Below are 20,697 nucleotides of genomic sequence, written 5' to 3'. Positions count from 1 at the left end.
CAACTAACAGCTGCAAAAGCACCATACTTGTTATTCATGAGGTCATCTTCAACAAAGGCAGGAGAATAATGATGTTGCCAATAACAACATATCTCTCCATAGAGTGAAGAGTAGTTATTACCAATCAATAATTATTGATAAAAAACAAACGGAATTACGTAAATTTTATTGTGTTCTGATGGTAATATGTGAAGTAATTTTACATTTGTCACTTTTGATTACCTACAGTCCCGAGTGTCGTAGAAAGCGACTAAAAGAACAGCTGCTGCAATGCAATCTTGCTTTTTAGCAAAAGATTATGCCCACTACCAATATCTGTGGAGAGTGCCACCTTACAGTTGGACTATGGTTGATGACTGTAAGGGCATGGGCTCATAAAATCTCTCTGACAAATCATTAACCGTGCCTCCAACCAACCCCTTAATAACAAATCATTAACCATGCCTCCAACCAACCCCTTAATATAGGGATAACAGTGGGAGAGAGGAAGCATTTTGGTTACCTACACCTATAACTATCTACTTTTATTTATTCATCTTTATTTGATTATTTATTATTTCTTTAGGTTAATTTGTTTACTTATTCGTTTATCAAACTGCTATTTTCTTCTATTTTGCAAGTTCATAAAGTTTCATTGGCTAAATTTTTTTGAAGTAGGAGATGATAAAGTTTAACTAGTAAGGCAGACACATCAGATGTGATTAACAAGTGTCAAATTCTGCATTTCCTATCGAATAGCTGATAATGTTTCCGCTGGTATAAGCTTTGTCTATTTCTTGAATCTGACAGTAAAAAAGAAAAAAATATATATGTAATTATTATTATCGATGCCAATTTGTGTATATTATTTCTATTGCAAGAATGATCAATGCAGTCAGGTAACTGATGACGAGGAAAAAGAAAGCAGTGCTTGTTTGCAGAGCACTAATCGGAGTCACGCCGATGTCGGAGGATTCTATATTCATTGTCCACTTCTTGATCACTCTGTCCAGAATTCCGAATTCTGCAAGCCGTCTCATCCTGAAAAAAATACATTATACTATTATCAACGTATCTTCGATATTCTAGGTTTCCTGTACCATTGAAAGACGATGATTATCTGCCTGATAATGAAATTTATATCTTTGTAAAATTAGAGGTCCAAAGTAAAAGAGAGCCGTGCTACAAGAATCTGTCAGGCTACTCTTGAAAGCCCATGAGGTAGATACACACACACACACACACACACACACAGGAGATGGGAATCTCCAGAAAAAAATTCTAGGTAAAAAGGTAACACTTCGTTCACTATAGATGTAATGAATTAAGGATAATTTACTCGTTGGCATCACTTCAAGAACTTATCATAGCTTATGGACACTTGTACTCCTTGGCACTCATGTAGCCTTTATATTTATTCATTTCCCACCTTACACAGATAACTCTGTCAACCTCCGTTCAGAACTTCCCATTTTTATGAACTTAATTTCCACCAATCTCCCTGTATGTCCTATTTCAGTCACTCACGTTGCAAATCGCACTTCTCGCCCAGAAAACGGTGTTGACTAAACAAACCCTTCAGTCTTTCACAGATCAGGAAGCTTGCGTTCACAGACACTGCTCTCCTCTTTCAAATCCTTAGCTGAAATTATGCAATCCTCCTTGCTTCACCTAAATTTATTGTCATTCCCTTCCCATTTTCTTCCAAATATCTATAAGAATTAAAGCAATACCTATCCAGAGCTGATATCAATAATGATTAATTGGTTATTACTACCCTTCACTTTATGAAGAGATATGTTGTCCTTGACCACATCATTATTCCACTGCCTCTGTTGAAGGTGACCTCGAATAATTTCCACTATTTCGAGGTCAGGCTTAAAACTAGCAAAACAACAGAACAATGAGAGGAGCACGAACGGTCGAAAGCACACACAGAGACACAAATATATATATATATATATATATATATATATATATATATATATATATATATATATATATATATATATATATATATATGATAAATTTTGCCCATTTAGACGTGTTTTTCATATTCAAATAAGCCAAATATTTTTGATACATTAATGTCTGGATTCTATTAACAACCTTGGGATCAGAGCCCCAGGCGAAATCACAAAAAGACAATAGCTCCTGACCGACCGGGAGTCAAATCCTGGTCCAGAAACTTGTATGTACAGTGACATACCACTTCGTTGCCAAGTGGTATGTCACTGACATACAAGTTTCCTGGACCAGGGTTCGACTCCCGGCCGGTCAGAAGCTATTGTCTTTTGTGATTTCGCCTGGGGCTCTGATCCCAAAGTCGTTAAGAGAATCCAGACATTAATGCATAAAAAATATATGGCTTATTTGAATATATATATATATATATATATATATATATATATATATATATATATATATATATATATATATATATATATGTTGCACGAGTGTGTTTGGCTCAATATATTCATGAGAACGTAAAATAATAATCGGCAGTTAAAACAGCACTGTAAGCCTAAGGAATACTAAGCCTAAGGAATACTCACTGGAATCGAACTGTAGATAGCAGGGGAGAGCCCTTTTGCAGAGGCATAGATGTTTGAGTCCTGAAGTACTTGCCTGGTAACACAAGGAGTTCGCACGGCATGACTCTTGTCTTTAAGTAGCTTTGACTAATAATGGCGGCGTAATTATCTGCGCACAGACGTTTCTCATGAGAGCTGCCGACCGGTAAAATGTTTCTGGGATCTGCCATTACTATTTCGTTCCAAATGCTCTTGAAGAGCGGCAATGGCGAAAGCTATGCGAGGAGAAAGAAAAGGGACTGCTTGAGAAATATATGTATAATATTCTCTCTCTCTCTCTCTCTCTCTCTCTCTCTCTCTCACTTGTGTAACTTATCAACATTAAACAAATGATGCAAATTCCACTGTGTAATTAAATCACCTTGTACTTATAACAACAAAAGTCTGACTTTCCGACCACCATTTTAGTACCAGACGAGGTCAACGATAAGTTATTTTTGTTACCTTGATATTGTCTTCAGTGGCCGAGCCCTGTGCAATCCCGAAAGAGTATGTCCTTGCTTCATACATTCCTCTCATGTCAGTGAATGGCACGTAATCCTCTTCCCCAGTAAAGGAGGAAATGAGGAAGCTATTGTAGTGAGCGTGGATTATCATGATCATTAGATATAACGTCAGCAAGAGAATTCGGGAGGATATGCTCACTGTTGCTATAGTTTCTCCTGAAGAGTAAAACAGTTTTTATAAAATATTTTGCTGTAATATATAGGCCAGGAATCAATAATTGTTTTTTTTTCGTTTAGGTGGAATAGGAATAGTTTAATAAGTCAATGTTCTGTTAATTTATACGTTACTAGAATAGTTTATCTGATATAATTTTGCTTGTAAGATTTTTGTGTATCATACCGGGTATACTAAATCCTAAGGCGTTTCTCAGATTTTAAACTGAATGTGGGAATCTGCTATTGTTATCGGTAAGTCTCAAGTAAGTCCCAAAACAGCGTAAATCAGTATAAGAGCTGATAAGATATCAATGTCAAAAGACCCGAGTTTTTAAAGGGAAAAAAGGCAAAATTAACGATTTTAGCAAAAATTCTCTCCTGTCATCGGGATTCCCAACACCAACTGCAATGCGAACATAGACATGTCACTGACCTGCATTGACAAATGCCACTGCCACTTGCCAGAGCACTTCAGTTAGAGGCCTTTCTTCGTTGTATGGTGAATGTCGTAAGACGAAGAGGAGACATAGGCACATTATCATTCCGAATATGGCGACTGTTACCCAGACCGGCCAAGGAAATTCTCTGGTGTAGTTGTTGCTAACATTGTCCACAGCCCTGACTCGCTTGATCACTAAGACGTAGCTGGTTTTTAGGGTTGATAGTTATATGACAGAGAGATTCATATAAAGATATGTTAAAATTATTCTTTTTGATTATATACTCGAAAGATTTAGAAGATTATTGTAACAAGCATCAATGGGCAACCAGATTCGTTAATGAATAAGTTCTTGGGACTTCAATAGTGTAAATGAATCGCCCCAATTTCTGGTTATCTCGGAAAGATTTCACTTGTAATCATACACCGGCAGACTACAAAACGGATTTTGAGCGAAGCGAAAAATCTATTTTTGGGTGAGATAGCCATGGCGTCCTGATGGAAGGTTCCTTTTTGGTAGCTTCCTTGGGTATATAACTACTAAGATATTCCCAGAGAATTTAACCACAGGTTATCACAGAATTCTAACTTCTGGAGCGAGTATCCTAAAGGTTTCCCCTTAAGAAATCGTATATCAACAAGGGACGCATGTATTAACGCGCCACATAGCTATCTGCACCTCATACAGAGTTAATACTTCGATATGGAGGGACAGAGAATAGCTGGGGAGCTGTTCCACAGCTAATCCCTTCCGTGGCTACTTTTGGTACTCGAGACGTAAACAAACGGGCGCCACCGCTAGATGACGCCACGTCCGTCCTCATCCTGAAGTCAGTTGCTTGCCGATCACCATGATACAGCAGCGCAGGGTGGGACCTGACAAACTGAATGAAGTAGCAGGGAGGGTCCATCAGGACGCCATGGCTATCTCACCCAAAAATAGATTTTTCGCTTCGCTCAAAATCCGTTTTTTGGGCTCAAGCCATGGCGTCCTGATGGAAGAGTACCAGAGAATCAATGTATCGTGGTAGATTTTCCCCTTGTGGTGGAAGTGCCTAGGGCTTTGACAGGATAAGCATAGTAACCTCAATAAGAGAACCGATGGGAAGAAACTTCCTGCCCCCCCTGGCAGCGAAGTCCCAACGGACCATGCCGAAGATCAAAGTGGTCATCGAAGGGCTACTCACCTTGCTGGGAGAACATGAAGAACTCGGAGACAAGACTGAATGATTGGCATTCATATAGGAACATTCACAAAGGCAGACAAGTGGTGGTTAGGCACTGTATGTGAATAGAGTCGTCTGGTCTCTAAGGTATGATGTAAGTAAGTATTCGAGTAGGAATATTACATTGCAGAAGTGAGTATATGATAAGGGTTGAACCCTTAGTCATCTTCATCGACATAAGAGGAAGGGGATAATAAAACTATGACAGTCATGTATTTCATAGTATAAGTAGGAGCGGATTGAGACGCACAAGTAATAAAATAGAAATTTTATTTCACCATTGCAGAACATGTTAAGGAAATGCAATAAAATTGTAAAGGTTTCTTTACAATAAATTATAATGTACATAGTCCTGAAAGACTTGCTCTTGAATCTGAAATGGAATTTCAAACTATTAGTAGGCACTCGTTCCAAAGGAACGTCAGTCTATTAAAATAAAACACATCATGCTCTAGGCATGCGGCACTCATGTGACGACTATGACATTTCACCTGGGAGAAGAACAGTCTATGAAAAAGCACTAAGTGTTTTTTAAAAGCACTACGTATCACGCGAGGGTCAACATAGGCACCCGAGGAGTTAGAGTCCCAAGTAACTCACTGTTCTATGCAGAGTTAGGTGCAGGTTTCATAACACTACCTGCGGCTACCACAATTGTTTGACTTCGTGCACTTGTTTCGCATAATGTTTGAAGAAAACACGCGAGGATTTCCAGCCTGTGAAACTCTTAAGACTTTCGAAATCCATACTCTGAAAGAAATTCAGAGACGAAGCAACTTTTCTAGGATCGTGACCGGCGGGTGAACTGTCAGGATCCGCTCTGCGAATGAAGTAGGTGATTTTCGCTCTTAGTTGTTACAGTGACAGGTCGCTGTCCGAAGTTTCTCCTTTTAAGAGTTGGCCTCCACCAAAGTCCGAAGTTCTATGAAGATAGACCTTGAGGCTCTCTACTGGACATAGAGAGGCATCTTCTTTCAGGGGGCATATTCTCCAAGGGCCCCATCTTTTGGTGGGTAATTCGTTTTTGGCGAGAAACGTCGGATCCGGGAAGAGGGTAAGGTCACCTGAATCTGTAAACAGGATGTGGCCCTCGTCCCTTGATAATGCCACTATTTCGCTGACTCGGGCTCCTGAAGCAAGAGCAAAGAGAAAGATAACTTTCTGAGTCAGATCCTTGAGAGGACACGAATCATTGTCCAAGTTGGAGGCATACATTAGTGGTCTAGTCAAGGCCGATTTGCAAGGAGAAATCGTGTTGGCTGCCAAGCCCTGTCCGTGAAGGTGAATAAAGAAGGACATGCAAAAATCAATGGTGATTTCCGTAGGATTTTTGCCTTGACGAATGAGACCCATTTTCTCCAGGATGATTCGTATTGCCGTCGTGTGGATTCGGTCTTGTATTCCTCGGGGAAGTCTAGACTTTTCTTCAAAATCCCAAACCTTTTCTTCGCGGCTAGGGAGAGAAAATCATGAGATGAAGGTCCTTGATTTTCGATGATGAAGCGAAGACAGTCGACTTCTGTACTTGCTGGGAGAGTACTGGGCCCGGGAGAGGGATCAGCATGGGCTGCAGCTCTAGGACCAGGGGGTACCAATTGCTCCGGGGCCACTTGGGAGCCATTAGGGCCGCTGTCCCTTTGAAGGTTCTCAGCTTGGAGAGGACTTTCAGCAGAAGGTTGGTGGGAGGGAACAGGTAGATCTTGGACCATCTGTTCCAGTCCAGTGACATGGCGACCACTGCCTCTGCCTTGGGGTCCTCGGACGGGGCTACATATCGAGGAAGTTGATTATTGTCGCTCGTTGCGAAGAGATCGGTCTGAAGTTCTGGGACTTGGTGAGAGATGAAGGAGAATGATCTTGCGTCTAGAGACCATTCCGACTCTATCGGACTTGTCCGGGATAGAGCGTCCGCCGTCACGTTGCGGGATCCTTGTAGGTGAACTGCAGACAGGTGCCATTTCTTCTTCTCTGCCAGACGGAAGATTGTCAGAAGCACCTGATTATCTGGGGGCGATCTTGAGCCTTGGCGATTGAGACATCAAACTACCACCAAGTTGTCTAGGGATAGACGACTATGGATTGAGGGAGGCGGGGAGAGTTTCTTTCGTTGTTAGAAGGACCGCCGTGGCCTCCAAGATGTTGATGTGAAACGTCTTGAATAGGGGAGACCATGTGCCTTGAGCCTATTTTTGGTGGGAGTGACCTCCCCAACTCTCCAGCGAAGCATCCGTGTGGATGTTGAGTGATGGAGGTGGGTGTTAAAGAGGAATGGACCTTTTCAGGGCCTTTGCTTCCGACTACGGCTTGAGGAGCAGCCGAAGTCTGTTTGGGAGCCGTCTCTTGAGGTCTCTTCGAGCGATGGATGCGGAACGTCTCCAGACTCCCGCGGCATCCTTTAGCTGTGCACGTAGCACTGGGTTTGTCACTGAGGCGAACTGTAGAGAGCCTAAAACTCGTTCCTGCTGACGTCTTGAGATCCATTTGGATTTCAGCAGTCGCTTGACAGACCCTGCTATTTCCTTCCTTTTCTTCTGGGGGATGGAAAGGCGGTGTGACTGAAGGTTCCACTGGGTTCTTAGACATTGGAACCTTTGAGCTGGAGAGAGGCGAGATTTCTTCGCGTTTATCTTAAATCCCAGGTGTTCTAGGAACTGGGTGACTTTGTTGCAGGATTTTAAACAATCCTCGGGCGATGGAGCCCAAGCTAGCCAGTCGTCGAGGCAGGCCATCACCTGGACGTCTCGGAGGCGCAGCTGTTAAACAATGGCATCTGCCAGCTTTGTGAAGATCCGAGGGGCCACTTTGAGACCGAAGGGCATGGCCCTGAAGGCGTAGCTTTTCCTTTTGGAGTCGAAATCCTAGGTAGGAGGAAGCGGGGTGGTTCATTGGAATGTACCAATAGGCATCCGCCAGGTCTATGGAGACTGTGTAGGAACCCTGAGGCAGAGGGGTCCTTATCTGATGAAGAGTCAGCATCTTGAACTTGTTGTTCGCTATGAACTTGTTGAGGGGGGGATAAGTCTAGAATGACTCTGAGCTTGTCTGAGTCCTTCTTGGGGACATAAAACAGTCTCCCTTGGAACCTGGTTGACTTTACCCTCCTAATCACCTTCTTGTTCAAGAGATCCAGGACATATTCTTCCAGAAGGGGGGGGGGAGATTGTTGGAAGAATTGCTGGAAGGTTGGGGTTGGTTGAGTCCAACTCCAGCCTAGACCCTTGTCGACGATGCTGTGTGCCCAGGGATCGAAGGTCCGACGATCCTGGAATTGGCGGAGTCTTCCTCCCACCGGAAGCACTTCATTGCTTCTGGTGTCCCGAGGGTGTACCTCGGCCGCTAGCTCCCTTTCCTCCTCTGCCTCTGGAGGGACGGCGAGATGCGTTTCTTGCCTGCACCTCTGCTTGAGCCTCAACCTTTGGGACGAAAGGTAGTCGTCTGTTGCTCAAAGGCAGGGGTGAAAACCGGTGATTGGGGCAAGACCGGTTGGGTGACCAGCTGAAAGGTCTGTTGTGGCTGAGCAGCCATTTGGGGAGTAGCGGGTCCCGGAAACTGCCGTCTCTGTTGACGTTGTTGGGGTTTCGGCTTGGAGGATCTCCTCTTAGGTTGAGGGCCGTCGTCCTGAGAGGATTTCCTTTTCTTCGACATGCCCCACTTGTGAAGAAGGTTCCTGTTCTCCGTGGCGGCCTTGTCGGTAATCTCTTTCACTAGACCAGAGGGAAAGAGGTGCTTACCCCAGATGTTGGAGGAAATCAGCCTCCGGGGTTCGTGTCTCACTGTGGCACTTGAGAACACGAATTCACGACAGGCTCTCTGAGCCTTCATGAAGCTGTGTAAGTCCTTGACTACAGTCGCCAGATGCGTCTTGGCGAGCACCATGTAGTGGTCGGGGACTCTAGTGTCACCGGCCATGACGTCAAGCTGGACCTGGAGGGACATGGATGCGGCAAGTCTTTCTTTCGTATCTTGTTCCCGACGAAGGAGGTGGTTATTAAGTTTCGGGAGGTCTCCGTTAAACTGACGTCCAGCAACGTCAGGATCTAGTTTTCCCACCACGAAGGTATGTTGGACCTCCTTCCAGTGTCGAGCATCGGGGGGAGTGACCAGGGAGAAGGGTCTGCACTCCTCCAGTGCAGGGAAAGGTTTCCCTTCTTCCACTGCCCTGTGTACCGCTGCGAAGGCCTTTTCCACGAAGGGGAGGATCGCATCATCAGGTGCGACGTAGGTAGGGTGCTTCTTGCTCAATGCCGGAAGCCTTGAGCAGGTAAAACCCCTACTTATAAGGGTGTTGGCCATCATAGCCTGGGCCTTCGGAAGATCGAACACTATCACCTCCTTAGGTTCGGTCTCTTCTTTAGAGGCAGGTTTGGATCGAAGCCGGACGTAACAGTCCGAGTAGGCCTCAAAACTTGGGAAGAATTCCACTTCTTCCAGGACAACCGAGCCAACCTTCTCACTGATGAAGATCCTGCCCGTTGCGATCGGCATATGCTCGGCATACCTCCAGGGGTTGGCGTGCGAGCATGCAGGGAGGTCCTTAATCGAATTCCTTTTCGGCTCCTTGGAACTTCCCATGGTCCTGATGTATTCGTGTGTCTCACGGAGTTTCTTGTCCATGATGGCTTCGAGCGTCCGAAACATCTCCTGGACGTTGGTTGGGATGGGGTCCGGGGTGGCGGAGGTAGACGGGAGTGATACTTCCGTCGGTGTAGGAGTTGGGGTGGTGGTGGAAGGCGGAGCGACCTCTTGCTCCGACCCAGCGTAATCCACTTGGTCCTACTCATAGTCCAATTCTTCGGCCATGAGGTTCCTCTCCGTTGTCTCCGACACTTCCGACATACATTCCGCGTTGTCGGTATCCAGGCGACACTCGTGCATGGACTGAGCCATGACAACATCGGGTTCCACCATGATCTGGATGGTGGGGATCTGATCCTTGGGGACAACAGAGTCTGGGGATGCCTTTAGGAACAGTAAGGCCCTCAAGTCTTCGGTAGCAAGGTACGGTCCAGTGGCGTTCTTCTGGAAGCCACGCACCCATTTGCGTAGCTTCTCTCGAGAAGCGTCCCTAACCTCCGCTGAGGGAGGGTTATTGAACGCCTCAACCAGGCGTTCCTGGTAGACCGTACAGTTCAGTGGGTCCCAGACTTCAGATCACCTTTTTTGTTTGCACAAGGGGCGTGAGTCCTACACGCCGTGTGCCCATAAAAGTGCGGGCGCTTCACTCCACAGAAGCCATGGTCGTACTTCACGTACTCCTCCTGTAAGAGAAAGAGGACATGAGTACGGGGGAGTCATAAGGATGACTTCTATTTTAAGGTTAAGTATTAAGTGATTAATCTTTAACCTAATATTCAGTGGTAGAAATACTGTGACGTTCAGAGAGTGGGCGGAAAAGAAGGAGATAGACACATCCTCCGTGTAACCCGCCCGGCCGGTTACCGTAACCTTATCCGTAGGCAATTTGTTGTGACCGAGGACACAGGGCATAATTCCACATAGCATGCCGTGTAGGCAGTGGGAATTTCTAGAGGGATTGCCAAGGATATAGAACTGGGACTGAGGCCACTCAGACCCAAGGATATGGAACGTAGAAGATTTCATAGGGTAACGGTTTCCGGCAACCGACCGTGCTAAGATACACGCAACATGCTGGAAATCTGTGATATGCAAGAAGACAGCATGGTTACTAATGGAACGGTAAGGCAATACCTATCCATTATGTAATCAAACCATCTGGTTGCGGTGTAGGGTTATCAACATCTAATGATAGCTAGTAGAAGGGGGTGCAAGTCGCCTTGACGCCTCCGGAAGGCTCCGGCAGACCTCCGGCACGCTGGAGGCCGCTCCAGCAGAGTTTCTGGCATTAAGGAAGACAATATAGAAGTCAAGAGTAATACCAGGGTGGCGGCCGCCGGCACAGCGGCGGCACGCCGGCGGGGAGCGGCGGCTCCGGCAGCCGGAGGTTGCCGGATTGGTGACAGGAACAAGGATGGTTATAGCAGAACCGGACTGCCGGCAGCGGATGCCGGCACTCCGGGGGCCGGCCGGCGGGCGGACGGCCAAGCTATGAGGGAGGGGGAGAGCCATCGGCTGGAAGCCGGCGGCAGGCAGCAGTCCCCCGGCACACGGAGGACTGGCGGCCATGGGGGATGGGGAGAGTCACCAAGGTAGGAGGTGGGTATCGCCGACAGTGGAGGCGGCAAGGGACCGGCACCCGGATAGTGAAAGAGACAGAGGGAGGGATGTAAGAAGTCCAGCCATGGACTCCCAGACATCCCCCCCTGAGAGGGTGTACCCATGATAGAGGCTGGCTCTATCACCCAGAAGCAGGGGCCGCAGAGGACCGGGAGCTAGGGTAGCCCAAGGGAGGGCTAGGGGACACCCAAAGAGGGGGAGACCCCTGTATACAGAACACATCCAGTGGCTAACCCCATAGGACACTATGAAGGGTATATGTACCAGAGCGGACTGCACACAGAAGCTCAAGGTAGCCCTATCACTCCACCCTAAGGAGGAGTTGTAGGACAGGGGACAGATGGGTATAGACAAACCTAAGTATAGGCTAGGCTATACAAGCGATAGGTGGGGAGGGGAGAAGAGAAGAGTCTTCCATGAAAGGGGTTCTGTACCAGGGCGGCCACTAAGGAAAGGAAGGACACTCCCTAACCTAAGGTAAGGCAGCCTGACTGAAACGGTGCATGGGTACAGTTTCAGCAAGGAACAGAATTACCCTTCCAAAACCTAACCTAGAGCAGGGCTGAACGCCCTGAACTAGGAAGGATAGAAGACATATCGCTATCGCAGGACAGTCGTAGACTTAGTCCTAGCCATAGAGGAAGGGCTAGCCATTCCTCACTCTCAGGCGCAACCCTAAGGGGGGTTCATTCCCTTAGGGAGGACTGAGAGGCGATAATATACTCTGGTAGGAGCTTGATCCCTTTATATGGTAAGGGAAGCAAGGCTACGCAGAGGGAATGCCAAGGGCAGGGGGATGAAGGAAGCATATAGGGGTCCTACATGTAGGTTAGGTTAGGAAGGTACACTAACTAACCTATCCCCTATATGGTCCCTGAAGGCGAAAACACTTGCATCACAGTCAATAGTATTGTAAAATAATGCCACTATCTTCAAAAGTTAGCCTAGGATCACTAATAAAATCATGCATGAACACTGATATATAGGCACTCTGGGCTGGGGGCTATAGTAGCCAACTGGTATGAGGTCAATCGATGACCGATAAAAAGCGTCAAAACACGATATAAAAGTTCCTAGCTATGAAGACTAAATAAACTAATGTTATCAATTAGTAAATGAGGCCGGAAGCGTTGTTGTGGCTAACTAAATAAAGCATGCAGAACAACAATGACGCCATAAAATGGCGGGTCCAGTAGAGGCACAGCTCTGCCACAAAACAACAAATATCTCGGAAAGTAATATTTACTTTACGGTCAGAGCTTAACTAAACAATACTGGAACCTTGTACTCAACTTTCCAGAAGAAGGCGAGGCCGAAGGTAGCGACATAATAAAGATGCAAAGTGATAAGTATAGCACAGGGAAAATCCGTCTAAGTAGGGCAAGCTACTGTACAAAGGATGAGGACGGACGTGGCGTCATCTAGCGGTGGCGCCCGTTTGTTTACGTCTCGAGTACCAAAAGTAGCCACGGAAGGGATTAGCTGTGGAACAGCTCCCCAGCTATTCTCTGTCCCTCCATATCGAAGTGTTAACTCTGTATGAGGTGCAGATAGCTATGTGGCGCGTTAATACATGCGTCCCCTGTTGATATACGATGTCTTAAGGGGAAACCTTTAGGATACTCGCTCCAGAAGTTAGAATTCTGTGATAACCTGTGGTTAAATTCTCTGGGAATATCTTAGTAGTTATATACCCAAGGAAGCTACCAAAAAGGAACCTTCCATCAGGACGCCATGGCTTGAGCCCAAAAAAGTTTTTCTTATGAATTTGTATCGATCAAGGTGGTCGGTAATCACAGTGAAGCAAATTTACTTATTACACTTGCATTGCTTGCCTAATCGTTTCTTTCACGCTGATGTATAAATCTGATCATATGCAAGCAACGGTATTTGTCTAATTTTTATTATACATTTATACACTAGTACGAAAGCTTCCTCCCTTAACACTTCATATGCATAATTTCCCTTTTTTCCCTTATCATTATTATTATTATTTTTATTATTACTTGCCAAGCCACAATCCTAGTTGGAAAAGCAGGACGCTACAAGCCCAGGGGCCTCAACAGGGAAAATAGCCCAGTGAGGAAAGGAAACGCGAAAATAAAATGTGAGAACAGTAATATCATTAAAATAAATATTTCCTATATAAACTATAAAAACTTTAACAAAACAAGAAGAAGAGAAATTAAATAGAATAGTGTGCCCGAGTGTACCCTCATGTAAGAGAACTCTATCCTAAGACATTGGAAGACCATGGTACAGAGGCTATGGCACTACCCAAGACTAGAGAACAATGGTTTGATTTTGGAATGTCCTTCTCCTAGAAGAGCTGCATACCGTAGCTAAAGAGTCTCTTCTACCCTTACCAAGTGGAAAGTAGCCACTGAACAATTACAGCGCAGTAGTTAACCCCTTGGGTGAAGAATTGTTTGTTAATCTTAGTGTTGTCGGGTGTATGAGTGCAGAGGAGAATCTGTAATGAATAGGCCAGCCAGACTATTCAGTATATGTGTAGGCAAAAGGAAAGTGAACCGTAACCAGAGAGAAGGATCCAACAAAGTACTGTCTGGTCAGTCAAAAGATTTCCATAACTCTCTAGCGGCAGTATCACAACAGGTGGCTGGTGTCCTGGCCAACCTGCTATCTGTAATCTTTTTACCTACATAGGATTAGAAGCAATACACTTTTATTCCACCTTCATGATAGTTTTGAAAGAACTGTGGCTAATATATATATATATATATATATATATATATATATATATATATATATATATATATATATATATATATATATATATATATATATATATATATATATATATATATATATATATATATATATATATATATATATATATATATAATCTTTTTTAAGCAACATGATCCTGATGATTTCAGAAATCAGAATTCTAACTTACCTATGGTGTTGCAGTCCGTACGGAAAGTCGATGGCTTGTTCCCGCACGTAGGTGTGGTCGAGGTTCGAGACGACAAAATCTGTCCTGTTCTTCACGAGATCTCCCACCAAACCAGACCATTTTCCATCTTGAAAGCTTCCCCATGTGTTGTCCGCAGTTTGAAAACAACGGTGTCTGGAAACCAGAACATTTTGTTTGTTCGGATAGATATCTTAATAAGTTATGGAGGTCAATATGCCAACGAGGAGTTTGTTTGATTCATCGATAGATTTGGACGAAAACAAAGACCTTGGATCAAGGATTCATCAGACAAGGTTAGTTAAGAATGTAAGTGTATAGTTTTTGAGGTTTCATTAGATAGTTTAGTTATTCCCAAGGTCTGCTATAGACCTTGGTTATCCCAACCGGTTATGTGTTCCTTTTCCTTTAGATTTTGTATACTTATTATTAATATTTCCTTCTCTGTATTTTGTTGGAAACGTTTAAGAAAATGTATCGAAATATATTTCCTTATGGTGTTTTAAAATTTATGTAATAAATAAGAAAAGAAATACTTATTTTCCAAGAGTAGGCTAATTTATGTCCACTATCGTGACGAGAATTAGTACCAGTCCTAGTTTGAAAAATGGCTGTTCTGAAGTGAATTTGAGTCCTTCATTATTTAAGATTTTTAGCTCATAAGGTTGCTGCAGAATCTACAGCTATAGCTGAAAGTAGGGTGAGTGGATTTTAAATAAATTTTATAGAAATAGAGTAGGTCTATTAGGACAAGGACTACAAAAGAGCACAAGATAACGTTTGGTACTTCAGCAGTGTATGAAAAATATACATTTCTTATAAACTGGGAGGGAAGAACCCTTTGGAATTAGACTCGTCATTCATTTTCCTAAAAAAACTAGAGCCATGGGCCTAGGGCATTCGGTAGAGAACATGCTTTCGCTACCTCAAACATTCTCATTTTACTCTTTACTCCACTGTGTACTTGTACTTCGATGCATTTTCTTCAAAATCTAATGGATTTGTTCTTGGGTCATACCCCACATGTCCACCAAGTTTCGTTAAAATTGGTTAAGTAATTATTGGCGCAATGTTCACAAACAAATAATGAACTTGAAAAATATTTGCCATTTACGTACATTGCGATTATTTTCAAAGTACTGCTGCGTACTTGTACTCTGATGTACTTACAGACAGATTCATCCTTGGGTCATACACAACATGACTATCAAGTTTGGTAAAACCAATACAGTAGTTTTTGTGCAAAGTTGCTCACAAACAAATAAGTAAACTAAGAAACAGACGACAGGGATGAATACACATGCTGCGTAAAAATACACTTAATCTGATTACATTGATTACTTGCAATTACGTATACCTAAGAGTTTAATTTAGGCGTGAAGCAATTACGTATACCTAAGAGTTTAATTTAGGCGTGAAAAACGTGTTTAAACATACTCACGTAAAGTTCAGGGCTTCTTTTAGAATATGGAAAATTTCTCCATACATTCCACCAATATCTTCAATAATGCCTTCTTCATTCACATTACCAATTCGCACATAAGGTTCTTCCTGAAATAAAATGTTACATATTATTATTATTATTATTATTATTATTATTATTATTATTATTATTATTATTATTATTATTATTATTATTATTATAGCAGACCCACCTGCATTTCGAAAAGCTAATGTACAGTGTTAACCCCAAAAATAAACATGTAAGGTTTTGGTGGGTGACGTATAGGTTGACATTAATTTTATTAACAACAGGAAGCAAACTGTCTCCCGAGTTTATATATAGCAGTGTACACAAGTGCCAGGAATTTCATAGGGAATCGATGAACAAGAATATCAGGGAAAAACTAAAAACCCCGAGGTCGGTAAGAGAATCCAGACATTAATGTATTAAATTGTATGACTTATTTGAAATATGAAAAACACACGTCTAAATGTGCAAAATTTATCTCACACACACACACACACACACACACATATATATATATATATATATATATATATATATATATATATATATATATATATATATATATATATATTATATATGTGTGTGTGTGTGTGTGTGCGCGCGTGTGTAAAGTATATTATTATCATCATCATCATCCTCATCATTATTATTATTATTATTATTATTATTATTATTATTATTATTATTATTACTACTACTTGCCAAGCTTCAACCCTAGTTGGAAAAGCAGGATGCTATAAGACCAAGGGCTCCAACAGGGGAAATAAACCATTGAGGAAAGGAGATAAGTAAAAACTACAAGAGAAGTTTAAGAGCAATGATAACATTAAAATAAATCTTTCATATATAAACTATAAAAAATTGAAAATAGCAATAGGCTAAAACTTCAAAATATCGAGAGGAAGAGAAACAAGATAGAAGAGTAGTGTGCCCGAGTGTACCCTCAAGCAAAAGATCTCTAAGTCAAGACAGAGGAAGACCATGGTACAGAAGCTATGGCTCTGCCCAAGACTAGAGAACAATGGTTTGATTTTGGATTGTTATCCTAGAAGAGCTTCTTACCATCGCTAGGGTGTCTTCTACCCTTACCAAGAGGAAAGTAGCCACTGAACAATTATATATATATATATATATATATATATATATATATATATATATATATATATATATATATGTGTGTGTGTGTGTGTGTGTGTGTGTGTGTGTGTGTGTGTGTGTGTGTGTGTGTGTAAATGTATATGTGTTTGGTATGACTTAAGTGTAGCCTAACCCTGTCAGAAATGTCTTTAACGAACGTAGATCGCTACATATTTTTTTTCTCTAAATGAGTGCAGAATGCGTAAATAAAAGATATTTAGAATATTTTAAAAACATAAATATCTTAACACTGGCCATGAATTATTGTCAGAGTATTTTTACCATGAAATTACAAAGGAAAAAGCTGGATGGGGAAAAATTCTTACCGCTTTTGTTGTGCAACGAATGAGTAGACCTAAGAGGTCATTCCTCCTCTCCCATGGCTCCCTTGAGAAAAGAGGACGTTGTTGTTCTCCCAATTTTTTGTTTTTTAGTCTCGCCATTTCTTTTCTGTCGTTGTGGTCCGAGTCTGACAGAGATTCCTCCCAGACCCGCTCGTGTGATGACTGTGATTCGACAGTGAAAGGTATCCATTCATTTGATGACCATCTACCCAGGTAGAATTTCTTAGGGACAAAGTGCGGTGCTGCTTTGTGCACCTCCCATAAATCCAGTTTTGTAGATTTCGAGTCGTCATAGTCAATTAATACAGCAAACACCACCTGGAGAAATCGAGTTCTAAGTTAGATGTATAGGACATATATTATTTATCGTACTTTAGACATAGCTTATGGAATAATTAGTAATATTACAATTGAAACACTTTCTTTGCGTAGCTATCCATTAAAGTTTGGTTTTCAAATGTTTCATAGCCAAATCGAAATGGTTAAAGAAATAGCCTACCGTTAAGAAATGTGTCTAATGGTATATTTAAATAACCAGTGAATAACAATAGTTTCCATTATAAATAAGGATTTATGAAATTGACAATTTCAGTTTTTGCAATGAAAAATTATCAGCGAGTAATTCATTAAGTTTTCCTTAGCTATAGAAAAACATACGCTTCATATATCTGACTTTTCGAGTATGATGACGATATCCCAAATATTTTTCTATGATCGAAATTATTATTATTATTATTATTATTATTATTATTATTATTATTATTTGCCAAGCTACAACCTTGTTGGAAAAACAGGATGCTAAAAGCCCAAAGGCTCCAACAGGGAAAATAGCCCAAGAGGAAAGAAAATAAGGAAACACTACAAGAGAAGTTTGGGGGTGATAAAAATATTAAAATAAATCTTTCATATATAAACTAGGAAAACTTGAAAATAACAAGAGTATAAAAGCTACAAAATAACGAGAGGAAGGGAAACAAGATAGAATAGTGTGCCCGGGTGTAACCTTTAACATCAAGTAAAGTCTGTTTATAATCATGTGTTGGTTTAAAAAGAGCGTGAAACTGTAATATCATTTTTTTTTTAACTTTGAAGTCTCATGGAATAGGGCACTTTTTAAAGTATATTTTAATACAATCTCAGAATGAAATTTAGCCAAGTATCCCAATCTTCCGACTTTACCCGTGTAGTTTACTAATGTTTTTTTCATAATCAGTGCGATTCTACTTCCGTAAAAACGAGAAGAAATCAGTATCATGTGTTATCATACATAATACGATCGTAATCATCATAACTCCAACTGCCAAACCAGGTTACAACAGTAAAACAAAATAAAGTCGATTGATATGCAGTGGTAACACTCTCCAATTTGTTTGATTCTCGAATCGGTTCCGATCAATTTTACAAATCAGTTCATGTTATATGAAATAAAGGTATTATTATTATTATTATTATTATTATTATTATTATTATTATTATTATTATTATTATTATTATTATTACCTTCGCCGAGGTTATATTTTCGAGTCGGTTTATTTATTTATTTTTATTTGTCTGTGGACAGGATTATGTAAAACTACTCGACGGAATTTGACGAAATTTTCACTACAAATAGATCTTGCGTCATGGACGACCCCATTAAATTTTGGAGATGATCCGAATTTGGGTTTTTCGCTATTTTAAAAATAACGTTAAAACCAACTGACGGATTTTGACGAAATTTTAGAGCTCATCAGAGCCAATGAAAAGTTCAAGATCATAATGGACAAGCATTAGTTGATTTAGGATCTTTACCTCTTATTTGATTTACCGAATGTAAAAAATAGAAAATGAAATGTATATTTGCATCTGTATAAAAATGTAATAATTACTGTCAATAACTAACTAACTAACTAACGACTCCATTAACTTTTGGAGATGATCCGGATTGGATAATTGGATCCGGAGTTACATTTTTTTTTACAGTTTTGAAGATTATTTCAAAACAAATTGACACACTGGATATTCGCCAATTTTTAACCATGGATAGATATTATGTCTATGAAGCAACCATGCCATTTTGGAGGTGATGCGAATCAAGATAAAGATTCTGGATTAACGTTGTACTTTAAACCATCTACTGTACAGTCAGCATATGAAAAGTGGGAGGTGACGTCCGTAGGCTTTAGTTAACTATTGGCAATAATCATTGGCGGAGGTCTGAAATCTCTTATTATTATTATTATTATTATTATTATTATTATTATTATTATTATTATTATTATTACCTAAGCTACAACCCTACTTGGAAAAACAGGATAGCATAAGCCTAAACGAAAGGAAATTAGGAAATAAGTAAACTACAAGAGAAGTAATGAACAATTAAAATAAAACATTTTAAGAACAGAAATAACATTAAAATAGACCTTTCATATATAAACTATGAAAACAATAAGAAGAAAAATAAGATAGAATAGTGTGCCCAAGTGTATCCTCAAGCAAGAGGTCTCTACCCCAAGACAGTGGAAGACCATGGTACAGAGGCTATGGCACTAGCCAAGTCTTGAGAACTGCTTACCATAGCTAGTCTCTCTTCTACCCTTACCAAGAGAAGAGTAGCCACTAAATTACAGTGCATAATTAACTCCTTGAGCGAAGAAGAATTGTTTGGTAATCTCGGTGTTGCCAGGTGTATGATGACAGAGGAGAATGTGTAAAAAATAGGCCAGACTATTCTGTGTATGTGTAGGCAAAGGAAAAAATAAGCCGTCTCCAGAGATGGATCCAATTTGATACGGTTTGGCCAGTCAAATGACTTAATAACAGAAAATGCTTTTGCGGAGCATAACAATATTTGAAGAAACATTTCGGACCATTAGTATGGAACCTGTATCAATCATTAGACCGATGGCGAATTTCATCTGTGACCTCAAGTTATGTTTTAGATGAGAACTTTAAACAGAAGTGCACTAATGTTGAATATGGTAGAAAACATGTAGATTATAGTTTGAAAAGCTATTTTTACGTACAAGGGTGAAACTTATAAGTTAAATATTATGATATAATCGTATTTTTTAAGTATTTATTATTTACCTTGTTATCAAGCGGTAGGTGAAGTTGAAGGATAGTAGACATCATTTTGTGACTAGAGATAATCAACCAATTGGATCGACGGTGTTCCTCTTTGTCAAAAACCTATGCACAAAATAAAAAAAAAGACATTCACATATTGTTGGAGTCTGTTAAAGATATCCATTTGTCGAATTCTATCAAAGAACTTGAGAAATTGAAAGAGGTTTTGCTGAAAGGAAGTATATACAGAGTGAAACGGCAAATAGATCTTAGCATGAAAGATGCTGACGGAACGTGCTATCGGTGGAGTAACTGTTTTGAAGACAAACAGATCTTGCAGGTGAAGGATAAAAAGTTGGTAGATCTGAATAATGCGAGAATGGTTAGAATAAGTGCAACCAGAATTCTTGTAAAGGTGAATGTTATATACTGTACGTATTGAAGGTAGTTACAAGTGAGAAAATTTAAAGGTATCGGGTGTTGGGATTATAAGAGATGCTTCGGTTTGGCAGTTACAGCGTAATCAAGCAACTGGCTAGTACGTGTAAAATCGTTTTGGATGAGGGAAAGGTTACACTAGAATAGATTAAAAGTTCATTTACATAAAATGGCATGACGTAAATGTAATGTTATGAATAATAAGACACGGAATTAATTGACATAT

The 20,697-nt window shown here is 41.1% G+C and overlaps 1 protein-coding gene across 1 annotated transcript; it reads right to left on the bottom strand.

Moving 5' to 3' along the window:
• Positions 1 to 246: 246 nt before the first annotated feature.
• Positions 247 to 14,392, bottom strand: LOC137645016 (glutamate receptor 1-like). Its single transcript, XM_068377881.1, has 5 exons — positions 14,016 to 14,392; positions 3,669 to 3,880; positions 3,018 to 3,235; positions 2,535 to 2,788; positions 247 to 1,020 (listed from the first exon to the last, which is right to left on the bottom strand). The coding sequence occupies exons 2-5, from the start codon at positions 3,775 to 3,777 to the stop codon at positions 822 to 824; spliced, it is 780 nt and encodes a 259-aa protein (XP_068233982.1). The 5' UTR covers positions 3,778 to 3,880; positions 14,016 to 14,392; the 3' UTR covers positions 247 to 821.
• Positions 14,393 to 20,697: the final 6,305 nt, after the last annotated feature.

Source organism: Palaemon carinicauda, chromosome 8, assembly GCF_036898095.1.
Source record: "Palaemon carinicauda isolate YSFRI2023 chromosome 8, ASM3689809v2, whole genome shotgun sequence".
Classification (NCBI taxonomy): domain Eukaryota; kingdom Metazoa; phylum Arthropoda; class Malacostraca; order Decapoda; family Palaemonidae; genus Palaemon; species Palaemon carinicauda.
This window is presented reverse-complemented; position numbering and strand designations above follow the sequence as displayed.